The sequence below is a fragment of the Castor canadensis genome, chromosome 13 (genome assembly GCF_047511655.1).
Source record: "Castor canadensis chromosome 13, mCasCan1.hap1v2, whole genome shotgun sequence".
Taxonomy (NCBI): domain Eukaryota; kingdom Metazoa; phylum Chordata; class Mammalia; order Rodentia; family Castoridae; genus Castor; species Castor canadensis.
This window is the reverse complement of record NC_133398.1, coordinates 65774830-65797998: the sequence shown is the minus strand read 5'-3', so window position 1 is coordinate 65797998 and position 23169 is coordinate 65774830. Positions and strand designations below refer to the sequence as shown.

At 38.7% G+C, this 23169-nt stretch overlaps 1 protein-coding gene and 1 pseudogene across 6 annotated transcripts in view; both read left to right on the top strand.

Moving 5' to 3' along the window:
- Positions 1-23169, top strand: part of Pdcd1lg2 (programmed cell death 1 ligand 2) — a 90372-nt gene that overhangs the window by 41418 nt on the left and 25785 nt on the right. For all 6 annotated transcript variants that reach the window (XM_074051930.1, XM_074051932.1, XM_074051928.1 and 3 more), the window contains 2 exons: positions 5803-6108; positions 17880-18149. In XM_074051930.1, coding sequence (XP_073908031.1) covers positions 5803-6108; positions 17880-18149 — 576 coding nt within the window. The remainder of the gene's footprint in view (positions 1-5802; positions 6109-17879; positions 18150-23169) is intronic.
- Positions 13749-17366, top strand: LOC109683627 (hydroxysteroid dehydrogenase-like protein 2; annotated as a pseudogene).

The window sequence follows — 23169 nt, the reverse complement described above, 5'->3', positions numbered from 1 at the left end:
ATAGGAAGTCTGAGAAAATTCAAGCTTCTGTTTTTAAATGGAAAAAAAAAGTACAAAATTAGCTTAAAGAGGAAGCTATCTTGGGAGATAATGCAAATGATTTGTTTTGTGTTTCCTGAAGATGTGGCAGGTGCTAATGCTCATTGATGTCTGGTTGCAAATAAAATGCAAAGTTAACCCCAGAATTTTCAAAAAGATTTCAGCTTTATCCAAGCTAGGTGTTTTAATCTGGCTAAACAGCTTGCATGTATGAATTTTTCATGATTTGCTAAGTCCTTTGTTCTTTAGCTTTGCTAAGGCCTCAAATGAATGAGGAAAGTTATGTCATTTGCTTAATTTCACAGTTGTGGAAAGTTTCCAATTTTCTTCTTTGTCTGATAACTTCAGAAGGTCAATGCTACATTGTAGTTTAATTTAGTAAATGTGTGGTACATGAACTAGAGAACAAAATGTCATTTCCTTAACATAAAGATAATAAGTACATATTATTCATTCATGGATATAGTTTACACTTAAGAGTAAAAATATAGTAATATCTGTAAAGTTATTAGGAGCACAGGGATGGCCTTGCATTGAGGACCAAGATGAATTTGAATTCCCGTTCTATGGCCACCACTCTTTGACCTTCAACAAATTGTGTCACTTTGGTTTCCTCATCTGTAAAATGTGGTAGCAACTCCTACCTTGCAGGGAGGGTTACTGTATAAAATAAGATATGATGTAAGGGTTAGCTCAGTGTCTCACCTATTGTGTTTAAGAAATGTTCATTATTATTCTACATCCCAATAACAGTTCAGGATGTGAGGGTGATCTGGCAGCGACATCTGTCACCTCATTGATCACAGGGTTGATTTGGGACATCTGTCTGGGTCAGTGGGTGTTCCCTTTTTCCCTCACTGCTCCATGTGCCTCCCTGTAAAAGTTGTCTACTTGGTCAAAGAGGATCACCTTCCTCAAGAGAGGAATACCATTCTTTGAGTTATATGAGTAGCTGTGCACCCCTGCTAGAACCTCCTAACAAGCTCTCCAAGTTCAAAAACTGTCCAAATGCAAACCAGTATTACAATTGCTTCTTGAATGTTAGTGTGCATGTGATTTGTCTCCATATTGTTAAAATGCAGATCCTAGTTCTCTAGGTTTAAGGCAAGCTTGAGATTCTGCGTTTCTTAACTAGCTCTCAGGAGAAACTGAAGACAACACTTTGACTTGATGGTAAAAGGTGTTTGCAACTGCAGGTGTTTTATTTGTCTAATGAATACTTCTCACTATTGTCTACACACTAGAAGCTCCCAGAAAATTGATCTTAAAAACTTGATGCTGGCCCCACCCCTGAAAGAATTTAACATAAAGGAGCCAAACTGGGGTCTGGGCATTTGTATTTTCTTTTAAATCTTCTACCATGACTTGCAGATGTGTTCCCCAAAGGCTCATGTTCTGGGAGCGCAGTCCCAGTGTGGTGGTGTTGAGGTGGTTGAACCTCTAAGAGGTGGAGCCCAGTAGAAGGTAATCAGGTCACAGAAGCTCCACCTTCATGAATGGATTAAACCTGAGTTTAGAGAGTGGGTTGTTAAAAAGCTAAGCCACCCCAAGCACTTAGCCTCTACTGTACGTGGCAAGTTTTCTTTCTGTTTCTCCACTGTGTTGTGACACAGCTGTAAGGCCCTCATCTGGATGCTAAGCGTCATGCTGCCTGAGCTGTACAGCCACCAATCATGAGCCTCTTTATAAAGTACACATCCTTAGGTATTTTGTTAAAGCAATACTAAACAGGCTAAGACAGCCTCCCAGGTGGTTCCAATGTCAGCCAAGGTCATGGCCCTCAGCTTAATGACTCTAATGCGCAACCATGCTTGAAAAAACCTCTTCACAGAATTGTTTGAGTATTTTATTTCCTCAATAATATACAAAAAAGTAAGAATGTTTTAAAATTTCAAAAAATGTATTGCATTTCTTAAACCCCTCATTTTATATGGGGTAATCAAAGCTTTGCATGTCTCAGAAGACTTATTTGGGACAAAATTGGACCAAATAACAATCTTCAATCACTCTTAAGTACTCAGATGCATGATTTGTGTCCTCTAATTGCTCTTTCCTCTTCTGAATATACCAGCCAAAAAATGTCACCAGTCTGAAAAGTAGCATACTTTAAGCCTATAAGCCCTAGAACATACTCTGTGCAAGGCAGAGGGGAAAGTGAAAAGAGAAGAAAACCATGTTTAGAAAAGGTTTGAACAGCAAAGAGGGGAGTTCTGCTGTATGCTAAGGGGAGTTCCAGAGGAAGTTACAGGCGTTCCTTCTCTCATGAGAAGAAAGAAGAGTGTGGTAAATAAATTTGCTAAACAGATTCAGTGCAGCCCACACCAAAATCTATCCAGTTCTTCATTAATCAGACACAGAAACCAACCTTCCTTGCATGCTCCCAACTCCTTCCCTCTTTCCTGTTTTAGTATCTAAAGTAAAATGATAAAAGGAAGTACTATGAGAAGAGTAAAAGTAGTGGTAAAATCCTAAACCTGGCATTTAGGAGCTAGTTAATACACTGTTCATGAATAAATGAATATGCATTCTCTTGGGACAGAATGGATTTGGCACCAGGTGTCTCTTAGTTATTTAGAGATGGCTCCATCATAAAGGAATCGCCTTAAGAGGGTTCCATCATGGACAGTATGGTGGAGTATATGAGACATTGTTATAAATGTGCAGTGGATTCCACAAAATGAAATCATACAGCAGATCCCGAAGCACAGATATGTAATATCTGGCATCAAAAGAATTCTGTATATATGTGAACTCTGCTCAGTACCATAGATCTCTGTAGAAAGGCACATTAATGTTTTAGCTGTGATTAAGACAGGGAGTGAAGGCAAGAGGTATACTTGCCAGTCATTTTTTAAAAAACTCATTTATGCATATCACTATCCAGTGTGCAGCAACTGAGAACGCCAAGTCATGTGATCTCTGGCAAAGGCCAGTTTAGTGGTAGTGAATATATTCAGGCTCATCTTTTCTTTCTCTGTCTCTCTTTTTCTGTCATTTATTTCCCAAACCCTTAATTGAGATTTAGTTTGTGTTACATACTAGAGGAACAAAATTCAATCTGGTTATTTGCCTTCTAAGATATTCAGGATAATGGAAGGAAAACTTGAATTAGATGAAAATTGCACTGAGAATTATTCAAGTAGCAGGTGCTATGGTTTGAATATGAAATGCTCTGCCCCCAGACTCTTATGTTGAATACTTGGTCTCCAGTTGGTAGTGCTATTTTGGAGGCTGTGGAAACTTTAGGAGGTGGGGCTTAAATGGTGGCAGTAGTTCCCTGGGAGTGGGTTTTGAAGGTCATACCTGGTCCCAGGTCCCTTCCTTACAGGTCTCTGCTTACTGTCAGCCACAAAGTGAGCAGTCTCTTCCTTCATGTGCTGAAGCACATGGGGCCAACCAACCATGAATCTCTGAAATCCTTGTTCCCCCATGTATTTAAGACATTCACCCCAGGTCATGATGATGCAAAAGTAACTAATACAGCAGGAAACCCCAAAATTACTTATACTGTTGAATCTAGTCAGGGAATGAACTATCCCAGTTAGTAAAATATCTGGCTAAAATAGAATAGCTATGTATTCTATAAATGGATTATTACTTTCCCAATAATTAAAACATGGTACAAGAGAAAATTTGCCAAGTGCCTACAAGCTGCCAGACCAGGGCACTGTGCATGTTCCACCATGCCTAGTTTTCCCCTCAATACTAAGAGGTAGATACCAATCTCATTTTACAGAAAAGAGGCTGAGATTCATAGAGGTTAAATGGTGCACTCCCAAGCAAAGGACTCCCAATCCTGATGTGGTCAGGACCTGAACCCAGGCTCATCTGTCACTAAATGCTATGCTTTCCCATATAATATTTTATACTTAAATGACTCCTTGAATAGAGAATGTTTAAAAGAAGCTCCAAATATTTGTTGAGTGGATGATTAAATAAATTAATAAGTGAATGAAACAAGCTCTACTAAACATAATTTGTTTTAATTTTCAGTAATTCAGAAACTACTTCAATATCTTCACATAGTTCCATCATAGGATACCCATTTATTAATGATAGGAGCAGAATAATTTTGTACAGTTTCTCATGCTTTCTGCATGCAAACACTACTCACAAGTTTTGCCATGTTTGGCCATTTTATACTATTTTCTAGAGTTATTTAAATCAATTCACATTTTATTTTTTTTAACAAAACAAGTTACTCTGCACACGTAGAAAACCAGTATCACTTTCACTAGCCAAACAACAGTAAATGCAATGAAAATAAATCAGTGTAATTAAATTCTGCCCTGATGCCGTTTATCTGCCTGGAAGCTTCCTGTTTTCTTTAAAAAGTAAAAATAGCCAGTGATAAAGATATGAGCCTAGTTGTAAATTATATGTAATTGAAGGACTGAGACAAATTTGAAAAGGAGATAAATTTCTTTCTAAATAATTCAACTCATGTTAAGCTTTTATTATCTTACATATTCTAGTGGTATGTGCCTCACAGTTTGGGAAATACTGATTGAGTAGAAGAATCTGCAAGTTTGGAAATTAAACACTGACCAGCTCTGAATTTTAAACTTATTAGCTGTATTCCTGAAGCCAGCTTCTTTGAACCAGCTTCCTCAAACATAAAACTTTAATAACAATGTATTTCAGGTCATGTTTTCAGGATGAAATGAGTTATAAAGTGTCATAGTAGATACACACTAAGTACTAGTTCCATTGTCTGTTCCCCTTTATTAATATAAAATAGAAAACATCTATAGTGGGTTCATATGATGTGGTGATTAGCAGCATTTGAGACTTAGAGAAATACTTGGAGTGATCCTGGACAATTTGCTTAACTTTTCTGTGCCTCAGTTTCACTTTCTAAAAACAGGATAATAGGACTGCCGACCTCACTGGCTTCCTAGGAAGACTAAAAAACCCAACAAGTAATCATTGTCACTTCTATCACTAGTTAAGGGAAGTGATAGCTAGCATAGAAAGGTATAAATCGATTCATATGGATTGAAGCTAATGAGCCAGATAATAGGATGTAAAGGCAATTAAGTAAGTGGATGCAGACCTTGATGGCAGAGGAGTCATAAAGAGAAATTTCATTCTCACATGAAGGATGACCTGGAATGACTACAGGGCTCTAGGGGAGCTGGTGGGAGATGTTGTGGGGACCATAAGTGCATTTATCAGAAGCTCCTGCTGGGGTGCCAGAAAGGAACTGGAAGGTTGTCATCCATACATGTGGGAATGCTCAAGGAAGAGAATGACCTCAGGGCAGTGGACCAAGAACTCTACTCTTGGGCCCTACACAGTGGTTCACAGCCACTTGAGAGGCAGAGATCAGGAAGAACACAGCTGTAGGCCAGCCTGAGCAAAGAGTTAGCAAGACCCCCTCTCAACAGATATGCTGGGCATAGAGACACGTGCCTATTACCCCAGCTAATTGGGAGGCCATAAGGAGGGAGAATCAAGGTCCAGGTGGGCCTGGGCAAAACTGCAAGATGCTTCCTGAAAAATAACAGAAGCAAAAAGGTTTGGAGGCATGGCTCATGTGGTAGGCAGCTGCCTAGCAAGCTCACGGCTCTGAATTCAAATGCCAGTATTGTCAAAAAAAAAAAATCTTTCCGGATGGGATGGTTGAAGGGGGAGAAGAACCCAAGGGAATGACCAGAGAATGACTGGGAGATGACAGTGGAAGGGGTCTCAGTGCTCATTCTGGAAGCACTGAAATGTGACATAAAAAACAGACAAGAGCAAAGTGTCTTTCCTTTTCAGCATTATTTACAGTGACAGTCCCTAAAGAAGTGTACACAGTAGACTACGGCAGCAATGTGACCCTGCAGTGTGATTTTGACACTGGAGATTGTATGCAACTTGAAGAAATAAGAGCCAGCTTGCAAAAGGTGGGAAATGATACATCCTCACACAGTGAGAGAGCCACCCTGCTAGAGGAGCAGCTGCCCCTGGGAAAGGCTTTATTCCACATCCCCCAAGTCCAAGTGAGAGATGCAGGGCAGTACCGCTGCCTGGTCATCTGTGGGGTCGCCTGGGACTACAAGTACCTGACCATGAAAGTCAAAGGTGAGTGGTTGCAGGGACTAGAATCCATGGAATCATCCATGGACTAGAGTCCAGCAGATGGACTGAATTAGCTGCAAGGAACAGAAACCCACTAACAGTAGCTCAAGCACAACCTGGAGAACAGTTTTAAGGAGAAAGAAATTTCAGAGGGCTACAAATACTGTGCTCAGAAACATTTTTTGATGTCTCTGTATAAAGCAGCTAAAGTAAGGTAAACAGAGGTAGGAGTTGTAGAAACAAAAGTGGGGCTAGAGGAAGCCAGGAAAATGAGACCCTGCGAGGGTCTTTGCCTGATTCATAGTTCTTCCGTGGAACATTCCTGATGTGATTAGAAAGCTCCTCTGTTCTAGTAGCTTATTCCTCTAGTCCAGAGATTTTTAAGCCATAATTTTCCACTCATTAATGGAATAAAATATCAATTTAGTGAGTAGCAACTAGATAGACACTTCCTCCACCACCCACAAAATGACTGAATAGAATTGAATAAATAGATCAGAGGGCATCACACACTAGGGCTGAGTGTTGTTTTAATAAACAACTTTTTTTTTCAGAGCTAGGGTTTGAACTCAGGGACTTGTACTTGCTCTGCGGGTACTCTTACCATTTGAGCTACACCCTAGCTCTCTGAGTGTTGTTTTGTTAAACTGTTATTGTGTGTGTGTGTGTGTGTGTGTGTGTGTGTGTGTGTGTGTGTTAGGCCATGGTGTAAAGATTTTTTTTCTTAATTTGGGTCAGAAAAGTTTTAGACCAAGTCCTATCTATTGAAGATAAAGAGCCAAGGTCCAGAGAAGTAAAGTGGATGGCCCAAGAGTCTAGCTAAGTCAATACCTGTAACAAATTCTCTGGGTTTAGGGATCTCTCCACCCCAACAGAGCCACGAGCTAAATCTAAAGAGGACATTTATTCTTTTAATTTTTCTGAGAAAGGTCTTTTGGGGCAAGACATGAAACAACTATGATTCAACAACTTGTTGATTGGCTTGTGCCTACTGAATCATTTCAGTTAAGCTGTGCCAGCTGCTCTCTGGCCCTCCCCATTCTACTTATTAGGCCTTAGAGGATCTGCTCTGTCTTCTGGAGAGTCTTGTGTATTTGAGCCCCCAAAGATTAATGATCTTGGCAGCAATGGTGTGACTATGACTTGGTACAAAGACAGATACCCAAGAAGGATTAGACATGAGGGTGAATGTTGATTTGGTCTGTGTCCTTAGGTGGTTATTTCATCTTTCATAATGTCACATTCTTCTTATTTGTGAAAGAAGGATAATAGTATCTTCTACCATACAGGATTGTTGTAAACATTCAAAGAAATAAAGAACTGAGCGTGGTTCTGAGCATAGAGAAGGTATCCAGAGACGCTACTAAAAGACTCAGTTGCTGCAGGGACAGTGACCTCACCACATTTCAACCATTAGCCAGTCACCAGGAGAGACACTGGCTGAGATGTAACTGCTGTCATTATTGTATTCCCTACATCTTGGCATCAGTGGGGAGGAACTTTAGAATACTGATGTTAGTCTGAGTTCAACTAATATGTGAATGTACAAAGCCGTACATTCTTAAGATCCTCTCACATATACCTAAATCACCACCCTCACATTTGTTGATCCATATTTGAACTCTATAGTGTATTTAGGAACCTTGGGCACTTAGAGGGTCATCCATTCTACTCTTTCAGGCTGCAACTGCCTCTCATTCTGGATGTCTACTTTTTAGGTGGATCTAGGATTCCTCAGATATGGAGAGATTTGTTACTTAAGTAATGGCTATCATACTGGGGCAGATAGGGATCACAAAGACTTCCTAAGGGATGCATAAGCACTGGCAGTGTTAGGAAGCAAGTTTCTGATCTCCATCTTCCCCAAGTACTCTTTCCCAAAGCTGATGAACCTGAGAGTGTGCTTGCCACACAGGGCTCTTGGGATTCCCCTAAAACACTTCCTCTTTTACTATTGCTTTTTGCCTTTTCATAAAAAGCCTTCCTCTCTCACCACAAATGCAGTCCATTGCAGTGTTTAAGACCTCCATAGTGCTGAGCAAAAGAGTGACCAGAAATATTGACACCTATGGAACTAGCATGACTGAAATGATTCTTATGCAAAGCAGAGGCTATCAAATGCTCTGCTCTCTACAAAATTGAAGGATGCTAGTCTTGCAGCTAGAGTTAGCTGCCAATAAGAAAAAATGAGAAAGTTTTTTCACATAAATCATGTCATTTAAAGAATATTATACATAACTATAACAAAATTGCTTCTAATTCCCATCAACTAACTCATATGAACAAGGTTTCTTAGCCCTTACAATTACAAAAAGTGAAAAATAGAATTATTCTGCATTCTACCTCATAGAATCATTCTAACTATAAGCCATATATGTATATATATATATATATCCTCAGATTCATGAACAATTTTAAAAAGGGACCCATTTCCAATAATTTTTTATCTTTTATGTTTAATAATTATCAATATTTATATAACATTTTACATTTTAATAATATATGTGCTAATTAGGCACCACCTATTTTATAGTAAGACACATAAGGATAGTAAATCAAAGAGCTGTCAAACATAAACATATTTGCATTAAGATAAACTTGTCTAGGGTAAGTGAAATAGGAAGTGATATTCAAAAAATAAAAAGATACAATGAAGCTCTGACCATTAGACAACAATTTTTGTATGTATTTTTCAGCGGGTGATAGGATATATAAACAATGCCTTCTTCAATATTTAGATGCCATTGGATACATATGTACGAATGAAATAATTATTTTACTAAAATGCATTTATAAAATCCTAAATATTATGTATTTTCCAATATAGAAACTTATGAAAAAGTCTAAAAATCAACTTAACATTAAGAGAGGGAATCATATTGTACATTAATTCTTTTCGGAGGGATGTAAGCAAAAAAATTAAAAGTTGAAGATCAACACCTAAGAGTATCTCATTCTGATCAGGGGCCTCTAAAGGAAGCAGGATGGATTTGGGACCCCAGTGAGGTCTCCCATTAAAAAAAAAAAAAGGAGAATTAGAGAAAGAGCATGCTTTTATCTTAAAGTCCATGACATAAACTTACAATAGGTTTATAGCACCTTCTTTGTAGATGTAGCAATTCATATTAAATATAGTAAAAAGAGTTGATTTCAAATGCATGGAAAAATAAAAAGTGGAATAGCTAGTGAATCTGGAAGAGACAGTGATAAAGGGCTATGGATTCTGAAAACCCAGGTTGCAGCTCTATGACTGGGAGCAATTGGTCTGTGGATGGCAAGAAGCATGGCTGAAACAAAGAGTACAGAGCTCTGTCTGGAGAGGAGCTCAGGTGGAGGAGTGGCCTGTGCAGAGAATACCAGAGCTCTGTCTGGAGAGGAGCTCAGGTGGAGGAGTGGCCTGTGCAGAGAATACCAGACAGATGCAGAGCAAGACTACACAGGGCCAATCGGCCTGAAGTCATGGGCCAGGGATGGGACAGGGAAGAACCAGCACCAGGAATTGGCTGAAGTTCAGAGAAGTACTTCAAACCAACCAAAAAGCCCAAGATAGACAAGAGAGAGCATGACTTCAACAAGTAGAGAAAAGAGGCAGCATGTCTTCCATTGGAATGACCTTTACCACTGGAGGGAAAGGGCATGGGGAAGAAAGAGTGGAAAAGAAGGGATATATTAGTGAAAAGGTAATGATATATGTAAGCCCTGGGAAAACATTTGCTAAAATCATTTACTAATGGAGCTCCATCTCTGCTCTCAGTGCCTTTTTTCTCTTGGGGAAACAAGGGATAAAGAAATCTGGAATCAAGAAACCACTGTCCTGGTTCTCAAAAGAGGTAAAGTCTCCTGGGAATTATGGACTCTAACTTGATATTCCTCACCAACCTGTTTAACAGAAGAATTGAAAGCAATCCTCAGAGATTTATTTCAGTCATGTTAGAAACCTGCCTGAATTCCAGTAAGATCAAGACATGAAAAGCTATATTTTCACCTTATTTACAGTCATTACAATGGTAAAGAAGGTAACACCATGTACACAGTATATTTTCATTTCAGAAATGATAGTACTGGAAACATAATATCTCAGATAGCCAGAATCAACTGGGAAACAGAAACAATTAGACCTATGGAAATCTAAAGCAGAAATAGTAATTCTTTTAATGTGAAACACTGAAAAGCCAACGAGGGAGAATCAGTACTTAGCAACAGCTACCACCAGAAAAAGGGTGGGCAAGGCTGGTTGAACTCCTGGGATAGTTATTTTACAACACTGGAACACAGTGGACCTGCCCAATGGGATCTGGATTCAGGGAAGATGTGCATCTGCTGCTGCAGAGGCCACTCTAGCATAGACATGTGGGAAAAATGTCCTTACTTCTCCCTCCCACCTACCCTCCAGACTTACCGTCCAGGTTTTTGTTTGTTGATCAAGAGCCTCAGGTACACAGTCCACAGAAGTCTGCCTTCCTGAAACACAGCAGAAAGGAAAAAGTGAGGGATGATCTGAGGGCAGAGCCAGGACCCACACAGTATATGTCTGGTACACAGGTCATTAAATGTGGGGTGAATAACAGTTCAGTTGACCAGATTTATACCAAACTGAACAGCTAATAGTGCTGAGTCAGGGCCCACAAAGAGTAATTTGGAGATAATCTGTAAGTGATAAGAGGTCTGTTATTCAGATTGGGGATAATAGCCAACCTAGCTGGCCAGAAGATCCTACATTTAAGAAAATTAATCTTATGACCTTAGGTTGCATTAAAACCTTGTGTTAGTCCTAAAATGTGCTCAGCTCATAGGAAGTAATAGTCATGCTATACTTGTCATGCTTAGTTAATGTCTAGAATATAGGTTATGTTACACTACCACTTTTTAAGAACATTAGCAAAAATAAAAGTGTATCCAAAGACTGATATCTGGAAATGGGTCTGAAAACAATATCCTGTGATATTGATCCATGTTTTACTTAGGGTTGAAAAGAATATATGGTGCCAAGTATGGTGTGCACACTTGTAATCCTAGCAGTTGAGAGGCTAAGGCATGAAGATTATGAGTTTGAGGCCAGCTGGGCTACATACAAAGTTTGAGGCTATCCTGGGCTACATACCAAGACCCTGTCTAAAAAAGGGGGGGAAAGAGAAAGAAAGATAGAAAGATGAAGAAGAGGGAGAGAGAGAGGAAGGAAGGAAGGAAAGGAACACAGGGAATGAAGGGAACAAAGGGAAAGAGGGAGAAAGGGAAAGGAAAAGAAGCCAGTCACTGGTGGCTCATATCTGTAACCCTAGCCACTTGGAAGACTGAGATTGGGAGGGTCATAATTCAAGGCCAGCCCAGGCAAAAAGTTAGCAAGACTCCATCTTAACTAATAACTGGATATGGTGGCATGTGCCTGTCATCCCAGCTATGTGAAGCATAAAATAGGAGGATCAAAATCTAGACTGACCTGAGCAAAAACTCACTCTTATCTCCAAAATAACCAGAACAAAAGGGGCAGGAGGTCTGGCTCAAATGCTTGCTTTCCTAGCAAGCACAAAACCATGAGTTCAAACCCCAGTACTGCTAAAAAGAAAGAAAAGAGGAGAGGGAATGATGAAAAAAGAGTAATAGAGGGAGTTAATCTGATCAAAGTTCAATATATGCATGTTTGAAATACCATGGTGAAACCCTTTGTACAATTACATGCTATAATAAAAAAGAAAGAACATACAGGTGGCATCTTCTCAGTTATCTTCATATGCTTGAAGAGTTACCTGTAATATAGAAGAGCTAATAATTGCTAATACTAATTGAGTATTCATCATGTTCCAGGTACCAATTCATTTAATCATACTTACATCATGAGTGTATGTAGTAATGTACCCATTTTATTAATAAATAAATCTGAGAAACAAATAGAGAGAAATTTGAGAGTTTGAACAATCATGCAACCAGCCCTGGTTAAAGCATAGTCAAATTTTTCACATCCTGAAGTCTAAGTTCTTATGCCAAATAAATAAGTACCAATGAACTGAAGCTACAAAGAAGCAAGTGTAAGAATGGTCTTCTCAATGAAAGTGTAGCTTGCTTATTGTCTAATCATGGCAAAGATGGCTTCTGGAGGAAGTAGGAGCTTCTATTCCTAGTTTATATAACCAAAAGTTAGTTATCAAGCTGATTGCTAAAAATAAAAAAGCAGCATTTCACTCAAATTAATGCAGTCACTACAGAAATCAGTATAGAGGTTCCTCAAAAACTAAAAATAGAACTACCATATACCAGCTATACCACTCCTGGGTATACACTCAAAGGAATCAAAGTCAGTTTACTATAGAGATACCTGCATACCCATGTTTATGGCAGCATTATTCACAACAACCAAATCATGGAATCAGCCCAGGTGTCCATCAACACATGAATAGATAAAGGAAATGTGGTGTATATATACAATGAAGTATCACTTAGTCATAAAGAATGAAAATGTGTCATTTGCAGGAAAATAGAACTAGAGATTGTTATGTCAAATGAAATAAGCCAAACTCAGAAAGACAGATATTACATTTTTTGTCACATATGGAATCTTGGAGCGGGGGAGATCATGAAAGTAGAAGAGAAATTATTAGGGAGAGGAGTGAACCATGGGGAGGAGGGGAGAAATGACCATATGGGAAGAGGTGAATTAATACCACCAAAGTACATTGTATGTGTGTATGAAAATGCCATAATGAAACCCATTATTTTGTACAATTAATAAGTGCTAAAAAATGACAGAATCTGAAAAAAGCAATATTTCATAATTATAAAAAGAGTCAGTTCTATAGGAAGACATAGTAATCCTAAACGTGTGTGATCTAACAACATAGTTTCAAAATATTAAACAAAATTATCAAACAGAGAAGAAGTAGACAAATCTGCCATCATATTTGAGCTTTCAGTTCATCTCTGTTAGAATTGACAAAACAACAAACAAGGCAATGCAGTAAAAGATTTAAGCAACCCAATTAACCATCATGCCCTAATGCAGAATACGCATTGTTTTCAAGGACACGTGAAACATTCATCAAGAGAGTTACCTAGCAGAGTTGCTGAAGAGGATACTTCTTGTTGAATATGAAGTTGGAAATCTTGAATTTTAAGATCACTTCCACCTTTGAAATTCTAAAATTTATTCTTTTTTTTTAAAGACTATTATATCACCCTCAGTCCAGCGTCCCCATTCTGCATTGATGATGTAATACATCTTCAGTCATTTCCCAAATGAGAAAAAGGAAGTGGAGGCATATTTGCTTTTGTAAAAATGCAGGACGTGGGCTTTTGTCCCTTCTCTTAATGTTATAGTTCTTTTAGATAAACGTCTCTCTTCATCTGCCCCTTCATTTATATATCTCAAGGTAAAGCCTCAACCAAGCTCCTGATACTTGTCCTTCCTACCTCTGAATCACTTCCAATCTCAGCCATCTTAGCCACCATGACCAGCTTCTTGTGGTGAGCTACCCTGCAGGAGTTGACCAAACCTCACCCACAATACACTGCTTCTGTAAATCCATTTTTTTCAATTGTACCCCTATGTTAGGGAAATAACATGCAATATGATGAATTAAATTATTTTAAGAGGACATAGAGACTTTCATTCCCTGCTGAATCACCATCAAATCCTTTGCTCTACAAAAGTCATGTTACCCAACACTGGGAAGCTAGCAGATGTATAGTTTTATAACAGGTGCAAGCCATGGCCCTGGCAAAGTTATTGCATTGAAATCATCAAAGGATGGAGCAAATATTGTCATTGCTGCAAAGACCATCCAGTCACATCCCAAATGTCCAGGCACAATCTATACTGCTGCAGAAGAAATAGAAGCAGCTGGAAGAAAGGCCTTCCCATATGCTATTGATGTGAAAGATGAACAGCAAGTCAACAATGCAGTGGAAAAAGCAGTCAAGAAATTTGGAGGAATTGACTTCTTAGTGAATAATGCCAGTGCTATTAGCTTGACCAACACTTTGGAAACACCTACAAAGAGAGTGGACTTGGTGATGAGTGTGAACACCAGAGACACCTACCTTAAAGAATACATGATCTAAATCATGTATTCTTTAAAAAAAAGAGTAAAATTGTTCATATTCTCAATCTATGCCCACCCTTGAACCTAAATTCAATTTGGTTCAAACAACACTGTGCTGATACCATTGCTAAGTATGGTATGTTTGTGAGTGTGCTTGGAATGGCAGAATTGAAAGGTGAAGTTGAAGCTGATGCCTCATGGCCTAAAACAGTCATGTACAGTGCTACTATGGATATACTAGATGGATCTGATATTGAAAGCCAATGGAGAAAACTTGAGGTCATTGCAAATGTTGCATATTCCATTTTCAAAAAGCCAAAAAGTGTTACTAAAAACTTTATTACTGATGAAATATCTTTAAAGAAGAAGGAATAAAAAATTTTGATGTCTATGTAATTTTACTAGGCTATCCTTTGTTATCCCAATTTCTTCTTAGATGAACATTAGATGAAGTCTTGAAGAAAAGGGAATCACATGGTGCTGTGCCAGAATTACAGGAAGAAGAGTCATGGCCACAATGAAAACCACATCCTGGAGCTGTGGAAGAAACATTTAGAACTGTTAAGGATTCTCTCAGTAATAATGTTAAAGCCACATGAGCAGTCCATCAGTTTGAACTCAGTTGAAGATGGTGGCACGTGGTTTCTTGATTTAAAAAAAAGAGGCAGGGTAGGAATATCAGACATAGCTCTCTGATCAGGTAGATGTGGTGATAAGTATGACTACTGATGATTTTGTCAAAATGTTTTCAGGGAAACTGAAGCCAACAATGGCATTCATATCAGGAAAATTGAGGACTAAAAGAAACATGACCTTGGCAATCAAATTGGAAAAGCTAATGAATCAGATGAATTCTACACCATGAAGGAAAAGAGACAAAAATGTCGACTGCTGTGTCTATGAAGCAAAGAATCTCAACAGTTAAAATCTATGCTTGTTGTCTTTCCTATTACAAGGGTATGCATGCTGTCCTAGGAAAAGTAGAATTTCTGTGTCTATGAGACTTGAAATTTGTATTAAAACAGCTAGCTGAATCAAACACAGTTTCATCACATGGAATTCTAAGACATGTTCCTTATATTTTGGGGATTTGCCCTATAAGCCTTATGTCTCATTCATTGTCTTTCAGGAAAAGTACATATTATGAACAACTAATCATAGTAAAACAGTAAAATTAGCTCTTTACACAGCTTCTTGTAAAATAAAGCTAGTTTGTCTTCATTAAAGACAATTTGGAAAAGGGATGCTCAACCCATAGTATTTCCCTTCCTTTTTCTTTTTTTAGATCTGTAGTTTTACTGAGCAATATTTTATGGGTTTCAGTGTAGAGTGCTTGTCCACAAAATTTTGCTTAACTTACTCATAAGTATTTCATATTATTGATGCTATTTTAGATAACCTTTTGAATTTCAGTTCTTAAGTATCCTTTGCTAACATACCAAAATATAATTAAAATTTGTAAGTAGGCCTATGTCCTGCAATTGTTAGATTTATTTGCTGGTATTATCATCTTTTTTTGCCGGTTCTTTAAGATTTTTTTAATGTTATCATGTTATTTGCAAATAAAGATAATGTTTTCTCTTCATAAAAATAAGGGGAGACATAGAACCAAGGCAAAAGTATAGGCAAATAACATAAAATAAGAGGTACAATGAATACTCAGAATACATGTTTCAGAGCTGTTTGATTGCCAGAGATAGGTCAAAATTTGGTTCCAAAGAGACTGATGAGTCTAACTAGGTCAAGTCCTTCAGCTGGCTGTGTCAGAGCTTGATTCTCTTCATAATCTACTGATTCTGGGAACTACTAGACTCCTTGGGAGAACATATTCCTCTTCCTGTTCATGTTTCTCTAGCCCCAGACTTCTGTCATTATGTAAAGAATCATCCTGTTAGTGGTTTTGATGCAAAATGTGAAATACTGTAGCAGCAAAGGGTATGGTTCAAGTCTCCCCACATGTACCAGATTCCAGCTATTACCTTATTTACAAAGCAAGAATATGAATTTTGCCTTCCTCATAGGGTCCTTGAAGAGTGTAAATGAGATAATATCTAAGTTATGGGGCTAGAACCAGGAATTAGAGTCACTTACCCATGCTCTTCTCTAGGCTCTTGACTAAGTGAGCAATGTACCCAAGAATCCACAGCCAAATAGCAAATGAACACCATGTGTTAAATTAACAACTAGATGAGTACCTGATTTTCTCCTCCCCTCTCCACCTTTTGGACTTCTCTGATAAGTTACTGCTCTGATAATTTACATGACTTAGAATAAGAAACCTTTTCTTTCTTGCTCCTTCATCTTAATCTAGAAATTCAGATTTGCAGATCAGAGCCTAAATTCACTCATCATGGATAAGAACTTCTGCCTCAGGGTTAGGGCTATAGCTCAATGGTACACACTAGTCCACATAGTCCACATAGCATGTGAGAGGCCCTGAGTTCAATCTCCCAAACCACAAATGCACAAAAAGAATATATGACCCCATTCCCCCAGCAGAGGCTAGAATTACTGTAAGCTGGAAAGATGTCAAACTTGTGATGCATTCCAGCAGACCAGCTGGGTATGCTCACCACCCAGAGATAAGAACTTCAAGAGAGGGCCTGAAATTTCCACACTAAGTTAGGATCAGTGCTTCCCACTCAATTATCCTGCCCTCTAGGAAACTTCAGCCCAGAGGGTGTCTTCAGCTGTAACTAATCAAATTAGCAAGTCATAGCATGAAGACACATAATAAAGGAGATGGACAGAGGGACAAAATTGTGGAGAAGGGAATAAACATTTCTTCCTCCTCCACAGTACATAAAAGATCATGGCACAAAGCTCAACACAGAAAAGATGAGGTAAATCATACACATTCAAAAAGGTTTTCATATGGTTATTATTTTAATGTAAAATCATTTCTCACAGATTTTATACCCAGTAAAATCCCAGCAATTTCAGAAAAAGTGTCATCACACCTATATCAGTTACTTTTCATCACAGTGACAACTACCTGACAGAAATGACTTGAGAAAGGAAGGATTTATTTTGGCTCACTATCTTAGAAGTTTTAGTTCATCATGGTGTGGGAGGGTATGAGAGAGAGAGAGAGCAGCTCACCTGATGGCAGCCTGGAAGCAGAGAGAAAGCATGTGCACAGAAGTGTGTGGGGGGAGGGGTGTGTGAACATGAACTGTATGTATATATTAAGAAGAGCATAATAAATATACTCAACTCTTGACCATGTATAGACACTATCTAGATCCTTATTTTCTCTGTTCCTACCATCATAGAGAACAGAGGAAGAGAAAAATGTGAAAGTAAATTTTTTACTGAAGATGCTTGAAAAAGCACTGAATAAAGTAAAATATAGGAGTTATCTAGTGATTTTATGTATCCATCCTCTTGCCCCTCTCCAATTCCCTATTGTGAAGTAATTTTCAATGCTTAGCTTAGAGCACTGCTAAGATCTAAACTCACAACCTTTCAATATTCCAATATTGGCTCCACAAAATATTATCCCTGTTAACATTCAACCCCTCTATCTTCAGTTAACCCCAACAAAAACTGGGAATATCAACAATGGCATGTTGGTTGTATTGTAAGAATTAAATCATTCGATGTATATAAAAAATAATATATCTAGGTCAAAGTGTTTTAAAAGCTTGATAATGATAATTTTATTCATTTCACATGTCACTGAGTACAGAATTCTATGGGAATCAGAAAAGAAAGTCTTTTTCTTCTTCTATTGTCCAGCTTCCTACGAGAAAATAGACACTGGTATCCTAAAGGTCCCAGGGACAGACGAGGTGAAGCTTACCTGCAAGGCTAGAGGTTATCCCCTGGCAGAAGTGTCCTGGCCAAACATCAGTGTTCCTGCCAACACCAGCCACAGCAGGACCCCTGAAGGCCTCTACCAGGTCACCAGTGTTCTGTACCTAAAGCCTCAACCTGGCATAAATTTCAGCTGCATGTTCTGGAATGCTAACATGAAGGAACTTACTTCAGCCATCATTGACCCTCAAGGTAAACACTGCCTTCACTTCCTACCTCTATCGATCAGAGTTCAGGGAAGAAACAGATGTCACCCTCAAATGAATCATTTGAGGTGAATATAATAAAGGGACTGTTTATGGAGGTGTGGTAGAATCCAGAGGACTCACAAGGATAGTGCAGGACATGGATCTTCAATATTGGAGGAGTAGTTACCATTGTTGGAAAGGCTACTGGAACCAGAAAAGAAACTCTTTTTCTTCTATTGTCCAGCTTCCTACAAGAAAATAGACTGGTATCCTGTGGGAGAAGGCAGCTGTGGGAATAGCACCACTTGGGAGCTGTGACCTTCAAAAGAGGGAGGCTACCTCCTAGAGCAGCTCTGAAGGGTAGAAGTTGGGTGAATGATACTCCAATCTCACTCTCCTCCTACCTTCTCCTTCTGGTGCCTCCCATTGACTGAACCCAACTAGAAGTCAGAGAACAAAGGAGTCCACTGATGCCTTTCATAAAGGAAAACATTCCAGGATGTTGAAGTGTACAGAATGGATCTGGAAAATATCCATAAGAACAGCTAACCACTGTGACTCATGCATAGTGTCTTTAGTGAGTAGGATGAATATTATTTTGCTGGCTTTACTACCAGTCAGCTGGTTATTGGGTATTTCCAAAAAAAATAATAATAATAATCTGGTCCTTTACAATCCTTTAGAGCCTTGACTGGCTATGCTAGATGTTTTTGGAAGTGGATTACATACTTTTAAACTTTATATACCATCAAATTTTCAAATAATCTGGGTAGACTAACAATTTTTTATTGCAAGCAAGAACCTTTATTTGTCAACTACAATCAATGATCATCTAGAAAAACAATTATTTCATGAGAGAAAGGCAATTTTACCACCAAGCATATGTTTCCTATTACTCCTATATCAAACTACCATAAATTTAGTGGTTTAAGACAACACAAATTTGTGCTGGTTACAAATTTCTGTAAGTCAGAAGTCTAAAATATGTTTCACTGGGTTAAATCAAGATGTTGGCAGGACTATTGAAGTTTCAGGGGCTATTCCATTTTCTTGCCTTTTCTAGCTTCTGTAGGCCACCAGCATTCCCTGGCTGGTGACCAACACCTTCCTCCATCTTCAAAGTCAGCAGCTTTATCTCTCAGCTCTCTGCTTCTGTTATTGCATCTCTTTTCTCTGACTCCCTTTGCCTAATACCTTTGAAGTACGCATGTGATTGTATTAAGTGCTCCATCCTGGATAATTTAGGATAATCTTCCCATCTCACGGTCCTTAATGTAATCCAGCCGCAAAACTCCTTTTGCCACATAAGGTAACATATGCACAGGTTTCAGGGTTTAGGACATGAATCTCTTTGGGAAAAGCCATTATTCTGCCTACCCTACCATTAGAGGATATAATCTCAGAACAAAGGATACGCTCTAGCACTGATTAAATCTGATTTTATAGAAAATTTATTGTTGTCATCATTTTTGTCTTAGTTAGACAAGACAGACCCTATGATAAGGATTTGTGTGATATGCAGGCATTTAGGTGGTTACCCCAGGGAACAGAAATGAAAGGTTTAGGAGAGCAAGGCTGGAAAAAGGAAAAGTACATATAAGAATTCATTATCAAAGCTGTTGTATTAAAAATAGAATATGAATTTGAGCATCAGAGGTATCTTCTCTAATTCCAAATTAAACGATATTTTTTCATGAATTGCCACCTGGTCACAGGCTGAATAAAAACTCTAAAGCAACTAAATTCCTATTTTATCATTACTTTTTAAATGTTTTCTCTTTTCTAAGGTACCATTTGAACTCATTTGTGTTTGCTAGGTAGGCATTCTACCACTTGAGCCATAACCTCCAGACTATTTTTCTCTGGTTATTTTGGAGATAGGAAAGTTCTCACCTGGACTGAGATTCTTTTCTACACTTCCCACCATAGCTGGGATAACAGGCATTTGCCACCATGCCCAGTTTTTTTCTTTTGAGATGGGATATCACAAATTTTTCTGCCCTGCCTGGCCTGGACCCAAGATCCTCCTGATCTTAGCCTCCTGTGTAGCTTGGGATGACAGACACATGCTACCATGCCCAGCTATTGGTGGAGATGGGGTCTTGCTAACTTTTTGCCTGGGCTGGCCTTGATTCTCCTGATCTCCACCTCCAAAGTAGCTACTATGATAAGCGTGACCCCAGAATCCTAATATTTTTCTCCTAGAAAAAAAATTCCTCCCTGATATAGTTTTCAGAGATAAAGCAGTATTTTCATGCCTCTCCCCTCCTCACTTCCCCAGCTACCCATACTTCACTACCCAATCCCAACACTAAAGTTAGCCTGGCTTCTTTCTAACTAAATTATGGTGAAGTAAGGAAGTAAAGGGAGGAGTCATGCTAAGGACTCGGCAGAAATAAAGATGTTAGACGTACACCAATTTTAGGTCCAACTTTGGATGAAATCATGAATTAGGCAAACTGGTCCTTCAACATTCTCTATCTCTCTTTAAATCACAGTTAAGACCACTAGTCTTAATATCTCAAAAAAAAAAAAAAAAGAAAGAAAGAAAGAAAGAAAGCTATAACTAATTCAAAGTAAAGCTGTAGAGGCCTAAACATTAGTATTCCCAGGAGACTACTTTTCCCTGGAATTATTACTCAACTATCCTTGATTATTTGGAATTTCCTGCCTTGCTAAGTGTAGGCCAGTGATTTGGGTTAAATGTGTTTTCTAGAAGGACACTTACATAAGGACCTCTGCAGAAAAACAGGGCCCTGCATAAGAGGAATTTGGAAGTAACTAGGGTCCACCGTTTGCACCTGATTACATCAGTATTTTGGTTTATTTGCTTGTTTGTTTGTTTTATTGCATGGTAGAGAAGTGCAAAGGCAGACTGACCATGCCTCTGGAAGCCTTTATGCTGTGAGAGGTTAAGAATAGAGGAAAAAAGCTGCCCTCTCCACAAGAGCCAATATGGCTGACCAAATTGTCAACAATTTTGGGAGAGGTCTGTGGAGTCTGCATCAGAGTTCAGGGCCTCTTAGGGTATCACTCATGAATATAACTAGTATGGAGATAGTAAAAATGCTCAACCTGGTGTTACCCATGCTCCCCAGCTTTGTATTTATTCATTCAACTATTCTCCAGCATGGATCCTCTGTTATGTGCCCCTTCTTCAACACGTATTCTCTGAACTTACTCCCACCTTTCCCACCTCTATGCTTTCTTTGTGTTATGAATTTCTTCCACATAAAATACCATTATTCTCCCATCTCTTCTAGCCCCAGGCCCATCCTTTCTTCAAGGAAGCTCATGCAACTCCAGATTACAGAGGAGTCTTTTCCTAATCTGGCCTCTTTAAACCTTTTACAGCTATACCTGTAACTGTATTTGTCTTTTCTCTTTTAATGCTTCTTTACTTATCTTTCATGTGCTTTTTTTTCATGGTTCACAAAAGTCTTCTTCATATCCAGACTAAATCAAAAGCAGAGTGTTTTGCACATAATAGGTGCTCAGTAAATGGTGAACTAATGGGTTGAAGACTCTTTGATAATCCCAGTCCTGACATTGCAGCCACCAGACCATGTGGTGGTCAGAGCAGAGCAGTCAAATGATGTCCTGGTTTGTGGCACAAATACCAGCATCAAAATAACCAAAGTCACACATCCTCCCACGGGTTCCTTGCTTCTGTTTCTCAAAGGCGTTTTCAAGTTGTCTTCTGACTATTCCCCTTCTCCTCATTCTCATAAATTGAGCTGCTCACTGCTGACTGCTGTGAACTGTGAGCTTCTCCAGAAGTCAGTGAAGAAAATGAACACAGAAATAAGAGTGCGCGTGGGTGCACACATGACCATAGAATGAAAAACTGAATATCCTAACTGTCAGTCAGAACTGAGGGAACACCAGATCATTTTCCTTTAGAACCAGGGTTTCTTGTGATCAGCCAGTTCCCACATTTCCCTTAGGAAATACAACTGTACTGTAGTACAGGAAATAACTATACAAAAAGGCAGAAAAGAGAAGCCCTGAGGGACAGCAGGAGGTGACTGCATGCAGTGATCAAGAACATGGCTCTGAAATGAGACGGACTTGAATTTCACATGCTCTTTCTGCTACCTACCGGCTTTGAGAACTTGAAGCATACTACTTAGCCTCCCTGGAACTCAGCCACTCTGGTATAGAATGATTATAAATAGTGGTGGATTTCTCAAAATGTTATTGTGATGATTAAATGAAATATGCTTATAAAAGACTTAGCATTTGCAAATGGTAGAAACAGGAAAAAATATATCACCTCTCACAAGATGCCTGGCTTCCTTGTGAGTGCATGGAACTATGGGAAAGATATGACAGACATTTTTCTCACTGAATCATCATATCATTGTAAAAGAACATGAAATTATTATAAAACAGTTTGGAAGAATATGTATTAGGATATAGGCTATGCTGCCATAATGGTAAGAGTCAAAATATGGTGACTTAAACAAAGCTAAAGTTTATTTCTCACTATGTAATAGTCAGAGATAGAAGATAGCTCAAAGCAGCTTAAAAACTATATTCCATAAAGTCATTCAATGATCTAGGTTATTTCTATCTTGTTGTTCAGCCATTCTCCAGAATGTTGTCCCTATTGAATGGCCAAAGTGGATCAGTGCTAAATTCATGTTTCTTTCCTCAGAAAAGAAAAAGTGATAGAAGACACCAATGTTTTAAGTCCAGGATCTAGAAGATTGATTCCTCTTTGCCTGAACTTAGTTTACATGATGGGCCACAACTAACTGTGGGGGAAGGGGGTTGGAAATGCAGCCTCTGAGAAGCCATGGGTCCAACTAATATTCTAATACTAGGGGGAAAAGGAAAATTGATTTAAGAGATAACCATCAGCTTTCACAAGGTAACTATTTACTATAGGAGGATCAACTAGGTAGACTAGAAGGATACTCAATTCACTCCAACAATCTTCATTGCCATCTTTCATGTAGTGGTGTTAGGTTCCATAGAGGATTCACAGGTGACTTAGATAAGGTATTTATGCTCCAAAT